Source organism: Helianthus annuus, chromosome 11 (genome assembly GCF_002127325.2).
Source record: "Helianthus annuus cultivar XRQ/B chromosome 11, HanXRQr2.0-SUNRISE, whole genome shotgun sequence".
Lineage (NCBI taxonomy): Eukaryota > Viridiplantae > Streptophyta > Magnoliopsida > Asterales > Asteraceae > Helianthus > Helianthus annuus.
The window spans coordinates 70,296,568-70,319,001 of NC_035443.2; the positions used below are offsets into that span (position 1 = coordinate 70,296,568).

General features: G+C 38.2%; 1 protein-coding gene and 1 long non-coding RNA gene across 2 annotated transcripts; one reads left to right on the forward strand and one right to left on the reverse strand.

The window, feature by feature from the left end:
• The first annotated feature begins 14,890 nt into the window (after positions 1-14,890).
• On the forward strand, positions 14,891-15,635 carry LOC110890439 (root allergen protein). The gene is made up of 2 exons (XM_022138047.2): positions 14,891-15,124; positions 15,235-15,635. The coding sequence occupies exons 1-2, from the start codon at positions 14,947-14,949 to the stop codon at positions 15,519-15,521; spliced, it is 465 nt and encodes a 154-aa protein (XP_021993739.2). The 5' UTR covers positions 14,891-14,946; the 3' UTR covers positions 15,522-15,635.
• A 254-nt stretch (positions 15,636-15,889) lies between these two features.
• Positions 15,890-17,207, reverse strand: LOC110890440. Its single transcript, XR_002564493.2, has 3 exons — positions 17,079-17,207; positions 16,487-16,553; positions 15,890-16,074 (listed from the first exon to the last, which is right to left on the reverse strand). It is a non-coding gene; the product is annotated as an uncharacterized LOC110890440 (long non-coding RNA).
• Between the last annotated feature and the right edge of the window lie 5,227 nt (positions 17,208-22,434).

Sequence of the window (22,434 nt, forward strand, 5' to 3'; positions counted from 1 at the left end):
AATTAAATTAGTTTTTTTTAGTCGAAAGCAATGTTTTAACAAACATAAGTAATATGAGGTGGTTTAGAAAATCTTAAGCACACATAAGGCCGGAGATGGCAAAATAGTATACCCGGGTGACGGGGTATGAAGTGACGGCGACGAATTAGTCTAGCCGGTAAAACTATTCAAAGTCAAGAAAGTGTCATGACAAATACAAAGCACTTGTCAATATAAGACAAGCGCAGAATAAACATGTTAACAGACTAATGCGAATGAGTGGTCAACTGACAACTCGGTCAAATAGGTGACAAAGATAAGAAATATAAGATGAAAGTTACGGTTTGTAAGGACTTACACATGAAAGACACACATGTCGATACGAATGATAAAATAATGACCAAAAAGAATGAATGCTTTAAAAATGAAACCAAGTTCGTTTGGTTTAAACCAATGAACTACGTAAGCAAGGTTTCGGGGACAAAACCTCTTTAAGGGGGGTAGACTTGTAACACCCCGAAAACGGGTTTGGTAACTAAACCACGTTAATACTAAAGAGCGGGTAAAATACTGTTAGCGGTAAAGGTTTACCCGGAAATTATTAGGATTTAAATAAATAAGCCTAATAATAAATAAAAAAAGAGCAAACGACTTGAGAAGACAAAGTTTATAAAAAGGGACCCGAGTTAACAGGACTTAAAACAAACGGGTTATAACTCCCGGAACATACTAAGTTAACTAGAAATAATTAACTTAGTTATAAATGGGTAATGAAGAGAATGAGTAAAAATAAAAAAAAAATCAAATTTTTAATAACTCCTTCTTATAAAACCTCTAACAAGGGGGACTAAATGTGGGAAACTAGGAAAGTGTTTTAATTAAAAGATTTATAAAAAAAAGGAAAAAAACACACACTGGTGTGTGTGGGTCGATCGACCAGAGAGAGAGCAGGAGAAAGGGAGCCAACCGCCAACCCTAGTTTTTCAAGAATCTACAAAATTGAAGCTCAATTTAGGCCCTAAATCGATGCATGAACACATAAAAACGATCACCAAGCTTAGGGGATCATGAGGTATGTCAAATTTTTGATATTTATGAAGTTGAGAATCTTGATGAATTTATGAAAATCGAAATTCAAGCTTGAAAGCTTGAATGATTGATATTTGGGTCAAACTAGGATGAATCCATGTTTAGGAACGAACCCTAGTCAATAAATTTGTGAATTTGTGTTCATGATTATGAACTTCCTAATCACCCACTTAGTTGTTAAATGGGTTTTGTAGGTTGGGGAAGAACACTAGAATTTTGATTATGAGATGGGTGTTGTTTGAATTTTATGAAGTGAATCTAGGGTTGTTATGTATGTTAGATATAATGAATTTGAGAATGATGTTAAACTTGGTAGAAATAACTAGTTATGAACTAGTTTATAAATGTGCAAAAATTATGCCCACTAGGTGTTTGTTAAAATGCCTAAGTGAAATCGCGCGTCTACTCGGTTGTAAGTAGAACTTGATTTGGGTAGGTATCCGTAGGAATGCCTAATAACATGATAAAAAGGGGTTTCATTTATAGGTGAAAACCCGTAGAAGTTGTCTAATGAATAAAGTATTTTTGATAATTGATGAGATTGCCTAAACGAGTCATTGAACGCAAATTGGCATTTTTATGATTAAGGGTAGATGACTTTTATAAGTCAAATTAACCGATGAAGAAGTCGAATAGTAGTTTCGACATAGAATTTGTAAGATGAAATAGTCGTGATTGACAATGACTAAACTATCTTACGAATTATAATGATAGTTTGACGCTTAATAAGCTAGGTGGGAGCTTGTGGAGGATGCGGGTCAAACGGATCAAGAACGAAAAGAAAAGCGTGGTTTGGATGCAAGGTAAGTAAAGCTTACACTTTTCTATTAGATCATTTACTCGTTGAAGTTGTTATTATTATGATAAAACCGTAAATTAATTATGGTGACCCGGCGCGAAATAATGCGGGTCGGAATAAGTAAAAAGGGGGTAAAACGGTAATTCGGTCTTGAATAGACCGAATAAACAAGAGTTTGAGAAAAGACATATTATGGGATAAACCATAATGAGTAGAAAAAAGGGGGTTAATACGGTAATTGGCCACGGGCTAACGGACCAATAATTGTTTTCTAAAAAGACGCTCTACGACGTAAAACATGATAAGCCAAACAGAGAAAGAAATGATTTTTAGCAATATGATAACATGGCATAAACCGGAATGGGTACATGAATGGGATGGTAAATAAATACCATCTTACGATGAATAAATGGTCAAATGATTAAATGGGTCAAAAGGGGATGAAATCACCAATTGACATTAGTGATTAATGCTGTTGTCGAGTTTTATGCTGACAGGAACGAAGAACGCGTGAGACGCCGTTGTCACACCCCCAAAATCCACCATGCGGAGTACTACCGCTTGGAGGCGTGACGTGACCAGGATCGAGCCACCAATCATATCGAACAACATAATTAAGTAAATAAAACCAAACACAATACGATTGGTGACCAAAAGGAAGTAAACCGATTTTAGTTAAACAGCGGAAGCATAAAACGTAAGTTCAAAACATAGTCCATAGTTCATAAGTTTAAAGTCCAAAACGTAGGTTTAATAAGTTCATAAAGTTTATTTATTAAATACGGGACATATCAGTTCGCATCCCACAACGACCACCTCCATATGCAAGCTCCAAGCATTTAACGACCTGTAAGGCATGTAACAACGAGTCAACAACAAAGTTGAGTGAATTCACAGTTGGTTGTTTAGTTATAGCATTTGTTTCGTAAATTATCTGTTCGTTTTGAAAACCATGTATCGTATGAGTTTGCATCGCGGTCTTTCTGACATGTTTGCGAAGATTAGTGGGGGTTTCCCATGTGTTACTAGACCACGCGTATCGACTGCTACGAAAATATAAGAGGTGCCCTAAGTCAATGTCTATCAGCATTGACCCTTTGCCCATAGTCCATTAGTACACGCCTGTCCGACTGGCACGGTGTGAGGTTTGTTAAACCTAATAGCGCTATTAACTAATGACCCGCTCGCCATAGGCCTCGGCGATTAAGTCGATAAATGAGGGACTTAAAGTGATAGAGTTGATGGTCTTATGATCGTGTACGTAGGTTTTACGTACGTGCCCTTCAATCCGAGGACAGTAAAAAGTAGTTTAACAGTAATGATAGTACAAGTAGTTAATCAATCCCATTCCCAAACCCCTGGGAATCCCATGCCTTAGAAAGAGTGTGAACTCACCTCGGTTTGCTCGGTTAGATTCTCAATATAGCTGACAGTCAAGGTCGGTCAATCTCATCCTAATATAATTTACCAGTTAGTCATTTAGTGGCTTTCAAATAGAACACAAAGTTCCAACACGTATCTATCACATAACATTCATCACTTTAACGGTTTATGCCCTCTAAGTTTCCCATCCATTCCCCACTCAAAATCAAACATACGATAATGCACATAACATATATAACATGTTAGATCATTCACGGATAGCATACTCGACATTTAGACACGCAAGTCACAACTTATCTCAATTCAGCATTTATATTCAAAACCGGCTGTTTTCGGACATCTTAATAAAATATTTATATTATTCCAAAAATTCCCAAATTTCTACAAGATGTCTTAAACGTTCCATATTTTATTGTATAAAAATATCGGAGTCCGGTTCACTACCAATATTTTATAAAAAAATCATATTCCGGACTGAACTCAGATTTATGTATTTCTGACCACAGTCCACGGAACAATTTGTTAAAAATTCATAGAGTGTCCGATTTACGAAATTCCAGTGGGGTAATTACACATGCATCGGTTGTCATCTACTGTACAAATTTCATGGTCCGATTCTACACAGAATACAAGTTACAACAGAAAATACAATGCTCATTTATTGCTGTAAAAACTCAGCCTAAGCTGCTGTTACGAATTGGTTCTTTAAAAATAGTAAACGAAGTCCAAAAATTACGATTCCGGTGCCATTAGAACCGTATTTCATAATGAAATATATTAGATTCAAAATATCGGTTTTTCGTTGAGTTTATGACCTGTTTACAGCCAACTGAAGTTGGCTGTAAAGTATGGACAGATTGCTGTTTTTGGTCTCTAGCTTACTAGTTTGTGTTCGGTTGATCCCGTTAATTATATTTAGTGATTGTAACAATATCCCACATCAATAACAACAAGTAAATCAGCAAATACTCAGTACATATCAAAACAACTTCATACTAACACAAGTACATCATGTTTCATCTTCTTGGTTAAACCTTTTTTAGTGTTCTTGTGAAATAAACATCATTCTACAAATATTAGCCATAAAAGTAAGATAATCAAGGGTTAAACGAGAGCTTACTACTAGCTTATAGCTAGGGTAGAATCTATTGAGAATATGATGGTGAAAAAGACTAGAACAAGCTCCTTAGAAAGTCCTTCCAGTTGCACCTTCCATGGATGAACTTCAAGCTTAGAATGAACTTGTTAATGGAAGAGATAGATGATTGGAAGTGGTGGTGATGGGTTTCGGTTATGGAGGAACCGAATTGAGAGAGAGAGAGAGTGGGAGTTTGAGTGTGTAATCTAGAGAATGATGGTTGTGATCTCAAGACTTACTTATAATCATCATTCACATATCTTGGACACTTACACAAGCAAGTAATCCAATAAAAAAATAAGATAAAATCTTCTCAAATATGTGGAGTATGGTGGATGGACGGTTCATGAGGGAGGAGAGAGAGATGTTGAGTGTGAGAGTGAATCTTTGTGAAGTGACATTGTTATCTATACATCATGCTTATAAGGATGTTCATAATATTATGTTCAATTCAAGAAGCAAGAAATCAACCAAAATATCAAATAAAATCTTGGAGATATGGGGTGGGTCCCTTGACCGATTTCATACATGGGGGGGGGGTGTCTTGTTTGCAAAAGTTGTAACTAGATGGTTACTTACTAGCTAGAAACCAAGTGTATGTTTACTAGAGTTAGTTACTAGATGTTTAGTGGGTGTTATGGTGCACGGGGATCATAACAAGCCAAGAAATAAATAATCAATGTATTTGACAAATATTTGGTGTCCCGGGTAATGTCCGGTTGTTCGGTTTGACACTGTTCCGTTAAAGCGCTTAATTAATTCGTAAAGCGTCCTATATATATATTTTTGTAACGTTTTTAATTTTCAACACTCCGGAAAATATAACGGACTATTTAGTGACCTTTCTGTACACTATTAGTATATTAACAAGTACATGTAAGTATAACACAGATATCAGAAGCAGTTAAATGATTCAGCATAGTCATCAAACACTTTAATTATCAATAATAAATTGTACGGAATACATAGGATTTTGAGGGTTGTCACATTCTCCCCCTGTTAAGAGAATTTCGTCCCGAAATTTAGCGCGTGGTTACTAAGGAAGCTAGTTATGTTGCGTTGGTTTCCTGGTTTTTCCTGGGGTGTCACATCATCCCCCCGTTGATTTGGAATTTCGTCCCGAAATTCTGCAGTAGCTTCAGTCTCAGTAGTGGTTGCGTTTTTTTTTTCTTAAACAGCTGGGGATACTTGAGTTTCATTTGGTCTTCTCGTTCCCAGGTATACTCTGGGCCACGACGGGCATTCCAACGAACTCGGACGAGAGGTATTCTGGTGTGCTTGAGAATCTTAACGTCTTGATCTGTAATCTCTACTGGTTCCTCAACGAATCGCAGCTTGTCGTCGATTGCAAGCTCCTTGAGAGGAACTATGAGGGTCTCGTCTGACAGACACTTCTTCAGATTTGACACGTGGAATACGTTGTGAACTCCGCTGAGTTCTTCAGGTAGATTTAACCTGTAGGCGACCTTGCCAATTCTCTCGGTGATTTCGAAGGGTCCAACGTATCACGGGTTGAGTTTGCCTCGTTTGCCAAAGCGAACTACACCTTTCCAAGGTGAGACTTTGAGCAGCACTCGATCCCCAACCTGGAACTCGAGTGGCTTTCTTCGCTTATCGGCGTAGCTCTTCTGACGGTCACGGGCTGCCGCCATGCGTTGTCGTATCTGAGCAATCTTCTTGGTTGTATCTACTACGAGTTCTGGACCAGTGATTTGACTGTCACCGACTTCTGCCCAACAGAGAGGTGATCGGCACTTTCGTCCATACAATGCCTCAAACGGAGCGGCTTGGATGCTGGTGTGGTAGCTGTTGTTGTATGAAAACTCCACTAACGGGAGATGCTTTTCCCATCCGTTACCAAAATCGATTACACATGCCCTAAGCATGTCTTCAAAAGTCTGAATGGTGCGTTCGGATTGCACATCCGTTTGTGGATGATAAGCGGTGCTCATGTCTAATCGTGAGCCAAAAGACTTATGCATAGCTTGCCATAGTTCAGAGGTAAAACGAGCGTCACGATCAGAAATGATGGAGGTTGGCACTCCGTGCCTTGATACCACTTCTTTTAGGTAGATGTCTGCTAGAGTATAAAACTTATCCGTTTCTTTGATAGGCAGAAAATGTGCAGACTTGGTCAATCGATCCACGATCACCCAAATGGTATCATTTCCGCGTTGAGATCTGGGCAGACAAGTAACAAAATCCATGGAAATTTGCTCCCATTTCCATTTAGGTATCTCTGGTTGTTGGAGTGGGCCTGATGGTTTTTGGTATTCGACCTTGACCCTGGCACAAGTCAAGCATTTACCGACGTAGGTTGCTATGCTGGCTTTCATACCAGGCCACCAGTATGTAGTCTTGAGATCATGGTACATCTTGTCCGAACCAGGATGTACTGAGTAACGAGACTTATGCGCTTCATCCATCACAAGCTTGCGTAGGTCTCCATACAATGGAACCCAGATGCGTCCGTTAACATAATAGGCGTCGTTTTCCTTTTGTTCTAGCCGTTGCCTCGATCCTCTTAGGGACTCAGCTCTGATGTTCTCTGCCTTTAATGCTTCAACCTGAGCATCGTGAATCTGAGCGGGAAGGTTAGATTGGATGGTAAGCTGCAACGCACGTACACGCCTAGGTATAGTATCCTTTCGACTGAGGGCGTCAGCCACCACATTGGCCTTGCCCAGATGATACTTGATCGCGCATTCGTAGTCATTCAAGAGTTCAACCCATCGGCGTTGACGCATGTTCAACTCCTTTTGCTTGAAGATATGCTCGAGACTCCTGTGATCGGTGTAAATGGTGCACTTGGTACCGTACAGGTAATGTCTCCATATCTTAAGCGCGAAAACAACTGCTCCCAATTCCAGATCGTGGGTAGTGTAGTTCCTTTCGTGAACTTTAAGTTGACGTGATGCGTAGGCAATGACCTTGTCACGTTGCATCAACACGCAACCAAGTCCTTGGATGGAAGCATCGCAGTAAACCACAAAATCGTCTGTGCCTTCAGGCAACGAGAGGATAGGCGCGCTACAAAGTCTATCCTTCAAGTGCTGAAATGCGGACTCCTGTGCATCACCCCAACGATAGGTGACACCCTTCTGAGTCAGTGAAGTGAGAGGTTGCGCAATCTTGGAGAAATCTTTGATAAACCTTCTGTAATATCCTGCCAAACCCAAGAATTGGCGGATTTCTGTTGGTGTACGGGGTGCAGGCCAGTTCTTGATCGAGTCAACCTTGGATGGATCAACATGAATTCCATCCTAGTTTACCACATTGCCCAGAAAATGGACTTCGCGAAGCCAGAAGTCACATTTCGAAAACTTGGCATACAACTGCTCTTTACGAAGTAGTTCCAGAATAAGCCTCAGGTGTTGCTCGTGTTCCTCCTGACTCTTAGAATAGATCAGGATGTCGTCGATGAAGACTATGACAAATTTATCCAAGTAAGGTTTGCACACTCGGTTCATGAGGTCCATGAAGACCGCTGGTGCATTCGTCAATCCGAAAGGCATAACCAGAAACTCGTAATGGCCGTAACGAGTTCTGAATGCTATTTTAGAGACGTCCTCCTCTCGGACCCTCAGCTGATGGTATCCCGATCTCAAATCAATCTTAGAATAGAAGCTCGACCCTTGCAACTGGTCGAACAAGTCATCAATGCGTGGAAGGGGGTAACGATTCTTCACGGTCACCTTGTTGAGTTCGCGGTAATCAATACACATCCTGAAGGTACCGTCTTTCTTCTTTACGAATAACACTGGAGCTCCCCATAGCGATGAGCTAGGACGTATGAAACCCTTTTCCAAGAGTTCTTGTAGTTGCGTGGACAGTTCTTCAAGTTCCGATGGAGCTAGACGATAAGGGGCTCGAGCTATGGGCGCTGCTCCAGGAGCTAGCTCGATTTGAAACTCAACTTGGCGATGAGGCGGAAGACCAGGTAATTCCTCAGGAAATACCTCAGGAAAGTCGCGCACAATAGGAATGTCTTCTATCTTCCTTTCTTCCGAGGATGCCTCAGTAACGAGGGCTAGGATAGCGGTGTGGCCCTTCCGTAAACACTTCTGGGCTTTAAGGAAAGAGATGATGCCTACAACAGCACCACTCTTGTCGCCACGAATCACGAGGGGTTCTTTACTAGGGCGAGGGATGCGGACGATTTTCTCCTTGCAACTAATCTACGCTTGGTGTCGAGATAACCAATCCATCCCAATGACAACGTCAAAACTACCCAGAACGATAGGAATGAGGTTGATAGAAAAGGTCTGATCGGCAAGGACAAGCTTGAAACCTTTAACTATATGTGTAGCCTCTAAACTTTTGCCATTTGCTATTTCTACCGTGTGCTTGGTGTTCAAAAGTGTTGGAGTGCGCTTAAGCATTTGGCTAACTTTTAAGGACACGTAGCTAGTATCGGCACCCGAATCAAATAAAACAGTAACAAAGAAATCATCCAGAAGAAACTTACCCATCACAATGTTGGGATCGTTCCTTGCATCACCCTGACCAATCACGAAAGCACGACCTCTTGCTCCATTACCATTGTTGTTACCCCCGTTGTTACCTCCATTGTTGTTCCCGTTTCCCTGGTTGTTGTTGTTGTTCTGATTTTGGTTAAGCTGGGGACAGTTCTTCTTAAAGTGGCCTTCAGCGCCACACTGAAAGCATCCCCTGTTGCCCCGTTGCTGTTGTTGATTTTGCGGTGCTTGCTGTTGCTGCTGGCGATTCTGATTTGCAGGCCGTGAGCTCCTGCAATCCTTGGCTTCGTGACCCATCTTGAGACACCTCTGACAACGTCCTTTGTTGCATTGACCACTATGGTGTCTGTTACATTTGTTGCACTTCGGGTGGTTTCCTCGATACCCACCCTGTCCTTGATTACCGGAGGATTGCTGACCAGGACTCTGGTAGCCATCAGTCTTTCTCTGCTGAGACTGAACCGAAGCAGAACCCTTACTGGAGTTTTCATCCCATTATCGCTTGTTGTCGTTGGGAGCATCAGAAGTAGTGGCGCTAATACGTTTGGGTAGTTTGTTCTGCTCAACTGCCTGATCAGTGAGTCGGTGAGCCAACTTGACGATTTGCTGTATAGTGCCAAGGTTAGCTGAGGTTACGTGGCTTTGAATTTCTGGCACCAAGCCCTTAAGGTACAGCTCAATGCATTTGTAGGGAGGGTCCACCATAGTAGGACACAGGATGGCAAGTTCGTTTGACCTCTTAGTATACGCCTCAATCTCAGACCCCGTCATCTTCAGATTGAAAAATTCCACCTCTAGCTTGTGGATGTCGTCACAACTACAATATTCTTCTCTAATCAGTTCTTTGAAGCCGTTCCATCGGGTGGCATTAGCCACCGCCAACCCAAGCAATTGGACCTGTGCTTTCCACCAGGTTAACGCAGCTCCTTCGAGTGTTCCAGTAGCATACTTCACCTTACGATCTTCCGGGCAATCACACATTTCGAAAACAGACTCGAGCTTCTCGAACCAGTGAAGAAGGCCTACAGCACCTTCTGTGCCGCTGAAGGTGCTTGGTCGGCAATCCATGAAGGTTTTGAATGTGCACACAGGAGGCTGAGCATGTTGACCTGTGGTGCGAGAATAAATGACAAGGTTAAGCATGAGGGTAGGTTTGCGAAGGTAAGATCTAAACGTCCTAAGATAGGTCGAAGTAGCAGGTTATACCTCCTGCAGGAACAGCTGCGAGTGCCTCAGCAACTCGTTCGTTGATCAGAGCCGTCAACTGGGCTTGAGTAAGGTTGATACGTCCTCTGCGTCCGCTCATGATCTTCATAACGAAGCAACGTAAGTGAGGAAAGTGTCGTGAAAGTGCGTAGGTGTGGGACGACAGTAGAGAGTAAGCACACAAGGTTCAAGTAGCAGTTATCACGTTAACTAATGCACAGTGTGAGCTATCTAACCGACAATATAACATAAATCATACCACCTATTGTGTCGAGTCTTGCACGTGGAGCGAAGCGTCGTTGTGGATCGTTGAGCACTGTACAGGTTATAGTCTTGTTTTATCAAAAATCTTTTCCCTTTCTAAAACCAAGTTCGCTATAACCAATGGCTCTGATACCAATCTGTCACACCCCCAAAATCCACCATGCGGAGTACTACCGCTTGGAGGCGTGACGTGACCAGGATCGAGCCACCAATCATATCGAACAACACAATTAAGTAAATAAACCAAACACAATACGATTGGTGACCAAAAGGAAGTAAACCGATTTTAGTTAAACAGCTGAAGCATAAAACGTAAGTTCAAAACATAGTCCATAGTTCATAAGTTTAAAGTCCAAAACGTAGGTTTAATAAGTTCATAAAGTTTATTTATTAATTACGGGACATATCAGTTCGCATCCCACAACGACCACCTCCATATGCAAGCTCCAAGCATTTAACGACCTGTAAGGCATGTAACAACGAGTCAACAACAAAGTTGAGTGAATTCACAGTTGGTTGTTTAGTTATAGCATTTGTTTCGTAAATTATCTGTTCGTTTTGAAAACCATGTATCGTATGAGTTTGCATCGCGGTCTTTCTGACATGTTTGCGAAGATTAGTGGGGGTTTCCCATGTGTTACTAGACCACGCGTATCGACTGCTACGAAAATATAAGAGGTTCCCTAAGTCAATGTCTATCAGCATTGACCCTTTGCCCATAGTCCATTAGTACACGCCTGTCCGACTGGCACGGTGTGAGGTTTGTTAAACCTAATAGCGCTATTAACTAATGACCCGCTCGCCATAGGCCTCGGCGATTAAGTCGATAAATGAGGGACTTAAAGTGATAGAGTTGATGGTCTTATGATCGTGTACGTAGGTTTTACGTACGTGCCCTTCAATCCGAGGACAGTAAAAAGTAGTTTAACAGTAATGATAGTACAAGTAGTTAATCAATCCCATTCCCAAACCCCTGGGAATCCCATGCCTTAGAAAGAGTGTGAACTCACCTCGGTTTGCTCGGTTAGATTCTCAATATAGCTGACAGTCAAGGTCGGTCAATCTCGTCCTAATATAATTTACCAGTTAGTCATTTAGTGGCTTTCAAATAGAACACAAAGTTCCAACACGTATCTATCACATAACATTCATCACTTTAACGGTTTATGCCCTCTAAGTTTCCCATCCATTCCCCACTCAAAATCAAACATACGATAATGCACATAACATATATAACATGTTAGATCATTCACGGATAGCATACTCGACATTTAGACACGCAAGTCACAACTTATCTCAATTCAGCATTTATATTCAAAACCAGCTGTTTTCGGACATCTTAATAAAATATTTATATTATTCCAAAAATTCCCAAATTTCTACAAGATGTCTTAAACGTTCCATATTTTATTGTGTAAAAATATCGGAGTCCGGTTCACTACCAATATTTTATAAAAAAATCATATTCCGGACTGAACTCAGATTTATGTATTTCTGACCACAGTCCACGGAACAATTTATTAAAAATTCATCGAGTGTCCGATTTACGAAATTCCAGTGGGGTGATTACACATGCATCGGTTGTCATCTACTGTACAAATTTCATGGTCCGATTCTACACAGAATACAAGTTACAACAGAAAATACAATGCTCATTTATTGCTGTAAAAACTCAGCCTAAGCTGCTGTTACGAATTGGTTCTTTAAAAATAGTAAACGAAGTCCAAAAATTACGATTCCGGTGCCATTAGAACCGTATTTCATAATGAAATATTTTAGATTCAAAATATCGGTTTTTCATTGAGTTTATGACCAGTTTACAGCCAACTGAAGTTGGCTGTAAAGTATGGACAAATTGCTGTTTTTGGTCTCTAGCTTACTAGTTTGTGTTCGGTTGATCCCGTTAATTATATTTAGTGATTGTAACAATATCCCACATCAATAACAACAAGTAAATCAGCAAATACTCAGTACATATCAAAACAACTTCATACTAACACAAGTACATCATGTTTCATCTTCTTGGTTAAACCTTTTTTAGTGTTCTTGTGAAATAAACATCATTCTACAAATATTAGCCATAAAAGTAAGATAATCAAGGGTTAAACGAGAGCTTACTACTAGCTTATAGCTATGATAGAATCTATTGAGAATATGATGGTGAAAAAGACTAGAACAAGCTCCTTAGAAAGTCCTTCCAGTTGCACCTTCCATGGATGAACTTCAAGCTTAGAATGAACTTGTTAATGGAAGAGATAGATGATTGGAAGTGGTGGTGATGGGTTTCGGTTATGGAGGAACCGAATTGAGAGAGAGAGAGAGAGTGGGAGTTTGAGTGTGTAATCTAGAGAATGATGGTTGTGATCTCAAGACTTACTTATAATCATCATTCACATATCTTGGACACTTACACAAGCAAGTAATCCAATAAAAAAATAAGATAAAATCTTCTCAAATATGTGGAGTATGGTGGATGGACGGTTCATGAGGGAGGAGAGAGAGATGTTGAGTGTGAGAGTGAATCTTTGTGAAGTGACATTGTGATCTATACATCATGCTTATAAGGATGTTCATAATATTATGTTCACTTCAAGAAGCAAGAAATCAACCAAAATATCAAATAAAATCTTGGAGATATGGGGGTGGGTCCCTTGATCGATTTCATACATGGGGGGGGTCTTGTTTGCAAAAGTTGTAACTAGATGGTTACTTACTAGCTAGAAACCAAGTGTATGTTTACTAGAGTTAGTTACTAGATGTTTAGTGGGTGTTATGGTGCACGGGGATCATAACAAGCCAAGAAATAAATAATCAATGTATTTGACAAATATTTGGTGTCCCGGGTAATGTCCGGTTGTTCGGTTTGACACTGTTCCGTTAAAGCGCTTAATTTATTCGTAAAGCGTCCTATATATATATTTTTGTAACGTTTTTAATTTTCAACACTCCGGAAAATATAACGGACTATTTAGTGACCTTTCTGTACACTATTAGTATATTAACAAGTACATGTAAGTATAACACAGATATCAGAAGCAGTTAAATGATTCAGCATAGTCATCAAACACTTTAATTATCAATAATAAATTGTACGGAATACATAGGATTTTGAGGGTTGTCACAGCCGTTGTTTATGACTAACAACTTATATGATGAGGTATTAAAATGGTTCAATACTTTGACCCGAGCCAGGTACGCATGTTTAGAATTATAGCTAAAAGCGATATTTTGGTCTAATATTAGCGAAAGTCCTTCGTCGTAAAAATGAAGGACTAAAAATTGACCCAAAAGGCCCATGAGGGGTAAATAGGGCAAACAACCTTTAAGAGTTGTTTAGAAATAAGCGTTTTGTTAAATTGAGTCCTTGGAATATGTATAAAAATGAAGGTAGGATATAAACTAAAATGAAGCAGGATTTAAGCTCGAAAATGTAAAATACCCTTAACGGGTCAAAATAAGTGGATATGCAAAACGGGGTAAGATTTGAATAAGAATCCATAATTTGAAACTTGAATATTGGTAAACTGATATAATATGATTTGCATGACATTTTAATGGTAATTAACAAGCGTGTTTGATTAAAACATAAATGGGTCAAAAGTGTTAAAAAGGGATTTCAAGCCGAGAACTCGAAATCTGAATTTTTGAAGTAGTTTAATATCAGGTATTGACTCCATGAGATGGAGAATTAAATTTCGAACGCGTAGGAAAAAGAATCGGGTAAAACGGACTTGTAGATAAAAAGTTATGGTCGTTTAAAGTTTGATTTTTTTTTGATAAAAACCATAGCTGGCAGATATGCAGGTCCCAGATGTGGAACTGCTGGAAAATGGTCCCCCTCGCGCCACGCGAGGGAGTGTGATGGATTGGGCACGACACGAGACGGACGTCGCGGCACGCGAAGGTCAAGAGTAAGCCTCTCGCGTGAGAGGCATAAAAACTAGGAAAATTGTTTTTAATTGTTGTTTGATGCTTAGAACTGGTTTAGTCCTATTTTTTCAAGCTATCAAAACTAACTTTTAAGTTGGTTTTGATCGTAGGTGATTATCAAGAAAACCCGGATGTAGATCAAGCGCAAGGAAGAACCGAACACGATCAATTTGCAAGCTTCCGCACATTATTATGTCGTCGTTGTGAACAACGAATTTAATTACATTATGTTATATGCTTATAAACTGTAAAAGTTTTAAATAACCCGTATTTTGTAATGTATATGTGCTTATAATCACTCACATGTTTATTTTTCCTAAATTATACGAAAATCGTTAAATAATAGCAAGGGTGTTACACTGGACCCAGAATGATGTGAAATACATGTATTTTTTTATGTGTGTGTGTCAGTGGGTTTATACATATATACATACACATATATAAATGTATGTTGGGAGGGGACCTAGAATAAATACCTAATTAAGGTGTTGTGTGTCAACAATGGAGTGCCTATAAATATATATCTATGTGTGTGTATTCTTGATTTTTAGGCACCGCATTAACATTTCAAAACCCCTAAGAAGTCCTACCCCATGCCTATAAATACCACTATCTTCCATCGCACCAAGAGTCATTCATTTGTGCAACATATATTCTTTCATAAAAAGCTGATACCTATAATGGAGGTTTCTATGGAGGTAGAGGTCGCTTCTTCACTCTCTTCCGAAAAACTTTTCAAGCTCTATAATAACTACCACACCATCGCACCCAAGGTCGATCCTCAATCTTTCAAATCCATTACTGTTATACAAGGTGATGGTGGTGTTGGAAGTATCATCAGCACTGTGTATGGTGACGGTAATCGACCTCCCCTTATTTACATTTGTAATTATTTATTGATATTATTGAACTTGGCCGATCGTCTTTGATGGCTTTCATAACTATTATTTTAATAAAATCTCTCACAGGCTCAACTTCAAAACACACGGTGGATGCCATTGATACAAGCAACCATCTTATCAGCTACACGTACTTTGAAGCGGATGTCTTTAAGGGTATTATAGAGAAAACCACTCATCATATTAAGTTCTCACCTTCTCCTAATGGAGGAGCTATATACAAACGTACAGTCATATTTAAGTGCATCGGTGATGCTAAGCTAAGCGATGAGGCTATGAACATTTCCAAAGAAACAATAAAGAATATTTTCAAGAGGATGGAGTCTTATGCTATTGCTCATCCTGAAGATTTCTAATTCATTCACCTAAATGACGGAGTGTATCTGACCATGTTATTATTGTATCTTTTCATTTGCTGAAATAATGTTATATGTATGCTTAATATATGTTAACAACGATACATTAATGTATGTCGGTTTGCTTTTAAATGGGTAAACAAAGTAACTATAACTCTTAAAGGTGATTATGAGATGCATTCATATAACGCCCACATTTTAACATTCGAAAAACAAAGTAATAACATATAATTTTTAACAAAAATTGGGCATGACCCGTCCGTAACATGAGCAAATCCCTGTTTTGGCAAACTTCATTTCAAGTAAATTAATGACACTTCCAAAAGACTTAACGAAACCATAGCATTACTTTTAAATATCTACCAACATCTAGAATTTTTTTTTTAAAGATCTAACAAGTCAAACTTCAAAAGTCAAGCTACTAAACAAAGTGGTTACAACAAAAATACTTTTTGACCATAAACATTGTTACAAAAGTAGCGGAAGCACATATAGGCGAGATTCATATGGGTGCTCATTCCAAGTCGCCGAACCGATTAAGTTGAGGATTTACCTACATCAACAACAAAATTTATTTCGTCAAATACATTACTACTAATACAATAAATCGAATTAATCCGTTTCATACTTTCACTTCTTTCATACACTTTCTTACCCGATGGAACGGGTCAAAACATACCATCTCGCAATCGAGATAAATCATGACATTCATTGACCCGTCGAAACGGGCAATTGTAAACTTACATAAACGTCCATTCGGTTCGTTTATAACGAATCGAATACGTGCATTTCATTACTATTACATACATCACTTTTCAACCCGTTTATAACGGATTAAATTTATTTCCTTCCTTTTTGCATCACTATACATTCCTTCGACTCGTTTATGATGAGTCGACTTCAATATTCATCCATTCATAAATACTCATACCAGTGACCCGTTCACAACGGGTTAAGCTACTTACTTCATATTCATACTAAACCATTGTGCGTTTTCCGTTTCCCTAGCACTTGATCTTTCTTCCTTCACGCCTACATTAACATGTTCATTCAATCATTTAGTCCATACGAACATCATTTCATTAATTACATAGTTTATTTTATGGCAACATTATCACAATTTTCCGAATTTCGCATATATGTTCACTAATGCATTTCATCGAACACTTGGCGGGTTTCGCATTAGTAGGACACTAAACACATATGTTCTAGGACATAATTTAACTAGTTCTTCTAGCAAATCATAAACAATCAATCAAGTTGTATGATACTTTTACTCCATATCAATTTATCTAGTGTTAATACATCATAATCAAGATTAAACATTAATATTTCAAGGTTTTACATAACTACTTCTATTATCTTGATTATCCTACATTTATTAAGATCTCATACAAAAATGGCTTTATGAATCAAGATGTTCAAATCATCAAAATCAAACATAAAACTTATTCTACATAGCAATTCCAACTTCCAATAACACCTATCATAACATAATCTCATGATTGGGTTGAAACCCATTTCCTTCAATATACCAAATCAAAGAATTGGACTTACCACTTCAATAAACATGGTTAGATGTTCGAAAATATGAGTTCATGCATTCGTTTTTCCTTGGAATTTCTACTGAATTTGATGTATGTGATGAAATTAGGGTTGCCCCTTTGCTACTGGCTTTGTTCGATCGACTAGAGACACACAGTGTGTGTGTCTTTGATTTTTAACTCTTTTAGTCTTTTGAGTTTTCAAAAGTTACACCTTTGGCCCTTCTAATTTGTTCACTTATTTGATTTAAACATTTTTCAATTCATTACTAGAAGTTCTAACATTACCACTAACTAAGTTAATTTTTTAATTAACTTAACTTATATTCAATAAACCATTATCGAGTGTAACATATTCAAGCACGACTTTCATCCCTCTACACAAGAGTCATTCTTACTTAACTTAGTTAGTCAACTAAAGTTATTTTATTACATACAAATACATTAAAAGACACAATAATCAATTACACATTTTGGGGTGTTACAAGTCCACTCCCCTTAAAAAGGGTTTCGTCCTCGAAACCTGAATACGTACGGTTTAATAACATGCATACACATTATGTAGTCCAACTCTTTCAGGTATAAATGGCCCTACTACGATCATACATACCTTACTACTCAAATTTCTTACGTGTAATTTACATGCTCACAAATCTATTAAACAAATGCTAATCACAACATCTATGCGGATGATTCTTTTACATAATAAACTACATCCCCTGCTTACACATTCACTTAATTTCCTTTGAACACCCAACTATAATAGGTGCACCATTCCTTTTTTTATAAGCATGTTTGCAGGATCGTATTTCGACCCGAACGAGTCGTTCAGAGGAGTTTTGATCAGATACAGGTGCGGAAAACAAGTATCTGACTTAGAAACAGCTAGCAAATCACATTAAACACCTTTTCGTATTGATTTGACAATGATTCCATCTAAATCTCACACCGGAAGCACTTCGGCGTGGTATACAAGGCAATGTTTTATGGTTTCGCTCATAGGCACCTATATATAGTGCTTAAGGTTTCGCTCCAATGTACAGGTCACATGAGCGAAACCCTAATGACCACATAAGCGAACCTATCAATTGCCATATGTGCGAAACCCCTAGGTCTCTATAAGTGAAACCCTCATCTAATAACATACATTTTCCAGTTTTCTCGTAAAACATGCCCTGATCTAACAATCTAAGACTAAGACTCGATACAAGACGAAGTCGACAGATGTAGTGCACCAACAAACTCCCCCTCAGATGTTGACTAGTCGTTCATCGAGTCGTTTACAATGTTGTGTCTTCACTTCTTCAGTCTTGATCAGTCTTGATCTTCAACTCTTTTTCTTAGATGTTGACATCTTTAAATTCATCATCACCAACGTGTACTCCTCCTCAAATGTTGACTCTTCCTGCATAAAACTCTACCACAAACATAAGTTTTATGATAAACATTTAAGCATATAGACATCCTTTGAAACTATCTCAAACAAATCAAACAATTAGATGCTGATGAACCACTTGAGACTATATCATTTTTTATCAAAACAACACATTCTCCCAAACCATCTGTTCATCATGTTTAGCAATTGGAATTTTGAAAATCAACTTTTCAATATCAGTCACCGAAAATCTTTTTGAATTTTTCAAAATTTATGTTAAAAACACACACAAAATCTTTTTGGATTTTCTGAAAGAAATATAATTGACACCACTTGTAAAACAAAAAAAATGCAGAAATGAAATATTTACTGACAATATTTTTATAAGTTCGTGTAAGAGGATCATATCAGTTTTTGAGACATGTCACCAACACCGTTAAGCTTCATTTCATTTTAAGTTCTAAACAATTCACCTAGATTGTCAGTATACTGATCCACTTAAATTTTCACACAAAGTTCAACTGATCCGAGATACGATGTTAATGTTTTAATGACTTGAACTTATTCGTGTGTCCCACTACTTGAATATACTCCCGTATCCAGATCCCAATATTCAGTCTTACAGGTGAGTATACCACAGATGATATCTGTAAAGGGGTTATGTGCGAGGGCCGTGAGAGCTCAGGTCGATACTTCCGTATACGCAAAGAGATGACGGCTTCGACTTTTCGGTGTGTCCCCTTTAGAGGATCTTTTGATTTCAACAGCAGCAACTATCAATTTTATTGTTTCATCAGCTTGCTGAGGGAGATGCTATGTTTCAAGCATATTGCGGAAAGCATTATCCGGGGAGTAGGTCAGTACTTCCATACAGCAGAAGTCCCGGGATAATACCCCAGATATCACTGAGCATAAAGACCTAGTATCTCAGAATAAGGGACCTTTCAAACAAGATTTCAGGGTTACCTATATATCCAAGAAGTTGTTAACCCACAGAATAAGCAAGTTTGATTTTTAGGTTTATATCTCGTCACAATTTACTGATTGTGTAAAAACCTACTGACACATCCGCAGTAAGATTGTTTATCTCATTTTATCTTTACATTTCTTTAGCATGTTGTGACAGTCTACTGATATACTATCATTTCCTCTTTTCACAACAAAACTCATTTTGATTTTATCATGTTTTTGGCTTTTTCCAATTTTCTAATGTTTTTGGATTTTCTGAAAAATTTTCTACTCCCCCTAATATGCAAACACATTAACGAAATTTGAAAACTATCTAAGCTCTTGACACACTTGAAATATAAAATGTAAAACAAACTGTACAAAAACATGACAACCGATATCAAATTGCATGAATTCGCCATTCATTTGGCATAAACAATCAGAACTCCCCCTATCAACAAACTATTTTCCCATTTAGATTTCAAAACACTTAAGTTTGTTTTAATCAAAATGGGTTTTCCGGAAAATAAGTTTGGATGATTTACCACTTGTAGGTATATCAATAATAAGTTCGGGGATGTGGTTCATCATCTTGTCTTTGAACCACTTATAGGAAAATGCAAGTACAAATTAATGTCCTTGATTTACCATAGGCAATAATGCACAATCAAATCTCTAAACCACTTGTAAACAAACACAAACAAACCTCTTTACCGTTTGTATGATTGACATTACCGAATAAATCCTCAAGAAAGATGCCGATACCTGCTCCTCGCTTACCAACCTGGGAGCTCCGGCAAGTCAGGTTTTTTAGTTGATGAAAATATCCACCCAAGCCTGACCAGCCTTGGGTATCACCGAGTCACCATTACTCGGTTTCTTTCCTTTCCTCTTCTTTTCATAAAATTCTTTAACCCCTTTGACTTTTCGATCTATCATCTTTCCAAAGATATGTTTTACCTTGGGGTTAAAGACCTTCTCAGCATCAAACTCCTGTTTGTCATTATAAGCTGGTTAGAAATTTCAACTTTACCAATTTTCTTTTTATAATTTTCAGCCCGAAGTGATGGAAAATCCTCATCCTTCACAGTCGGAACTGATTTTTCATCTTTTAAAATAACTTCACTTTTCAAAACAATATGTGGCTCATCTGACTTTGTGGAGTTAGATTCATCGCCCGAAGATAGCTCCTCTGATTTTGACCTATCAGAATCATCGCTAGAGCTTTCAGCTGCTTTCTTAACAACCCATTTCTGGTTGTCAGATATAGCTGTCTTCTTGTAAAATTTGTTTGAACATTCACCAATTTCAAATGTAGAATTTTTAAACAATTTGGTTCTATCAATTGGTGGTTCAAACTCAATCACTTTCTCTTTGAGTTTACGAGATACTCCCTGTTTTTATTATATTGCCTTAGAACAATCTCTGGCAATATGTCCAACAGCGTTGCATTGGAAACATGTTCTCGAATCCTTTTTCTGCTCAGTCAACTTCTTCATTTCATCTTGCTTCTTTGCAAGGAACTCATTGTTTGACTGCCTCCAGAATGCTTTCTTTTCTTCTTCTTCAGATGACGTTCCTGAAACAAATGTCATTTTTGATTTAAAATCACGAACATATTTTTCATTTTTCTGTTTTTCTGTTGGAGTAAAACCCAGACCTTTCTTTTTGAAATTACCGTTATGGTTTGATTTCTTTTGGAAACGAGGACCAGAACCGTAACCCTTTTTCTTGTTTAGTCTTTGTTGAACTCTTGAGGTGTATTTTTTAGGTTTTTCATTAAAACATAGATCTTTTATTTCAGAAATATTAATTTCTGTGAGTTTGAAAACCCTGTTTATCAGTTCAGTTTTGACACCTCTTATTGGAAATTCCTCATCAGAATATAATTTGTCAAAATCATTCAAAGTGTAAGCAACTTTAAATGGTTCATCATCCAAATTAGATTTTGATAACATGAATTCTTTGTCATAAACTATTTTGCCCTGTTTATCTTTTTGACCCGGAGTGCTTGACTCTGACGCGGACTCCGACTTTGACTCTTCTGTTTCATCATTTTCTAACACATGATCCACCGCTATTTTCATCAATTGAGACTGTTGATCAGTGTCAGACGATGTATAAACGACATCAATACTTTCTGGTAGATTGACTGACGACTCCGACTCCCATTGTAAGTTTGTTGCCTTTTTGACTCTTTCATCATTTGGGTTTCTAGCCAAATATCCATTTTCTAGAGGGGGTGGACACTTGTTGTAACTGACACCTTGTTTCTTACCAGATGTCGTCTCTACAGTGCGTTTCTTCTTTTTGGTCTTTTTCACTGGAGTCTTTTCTTCAATCTTTTCTTCTGTGACTTTCTTTACTTCAGTTACATTATCGTCCTCAAATGCCTTTAAGCTCTCAGCTATCGGATAAATCCTGTCAATAACATAAGATGAACATGAGTAACTTTTCAACAAGCGATTAACTCTTTCAGATTCAATTCTCTGAAGTTCAAGTTTCTATTCGAGTTCAGCACACTTCTCAATATAGTTGTTCACAACTATTTGCTTTACCATGAACGCTCCCTGAAGTGTTATCATTGTTGTAGCTTGCTCTTCACTTGTGTCATTATACGTATTCATTGCCCTGTTCAACACATCATATGATTCTGTCAGTCTGTTCATGTTGTGGATCAATGAACTGTTCTGTTTCTTTACAACTTTACAATTTTCACAAGTTATTGGACTTTTCTTTGCAATAGCTTCTTCATTAATCTCGAACTTTGGAATTTCTTTCACTTTTCTTCTCACTACCGGTTCTGTCTCATCATCACTGCTAACCGGTGTCTTTACCTTCTTCTTTTTCTTCTTTGCCTTCTCATCTTCATTGTCGCTTTCTTCCATCATCTTCAGATGTTTTTCCATTTGTCTGGCATAATACTCAGTATCATCATCACTTTCATCTTCAATTCTGGCAACAAATGCTGTGTAAGCTGTAGCTTGATCAGGAATGTAGTTATCCCAAGAGAAATTCTCCCAGCTAAAACCTTCAGGTAATTTCT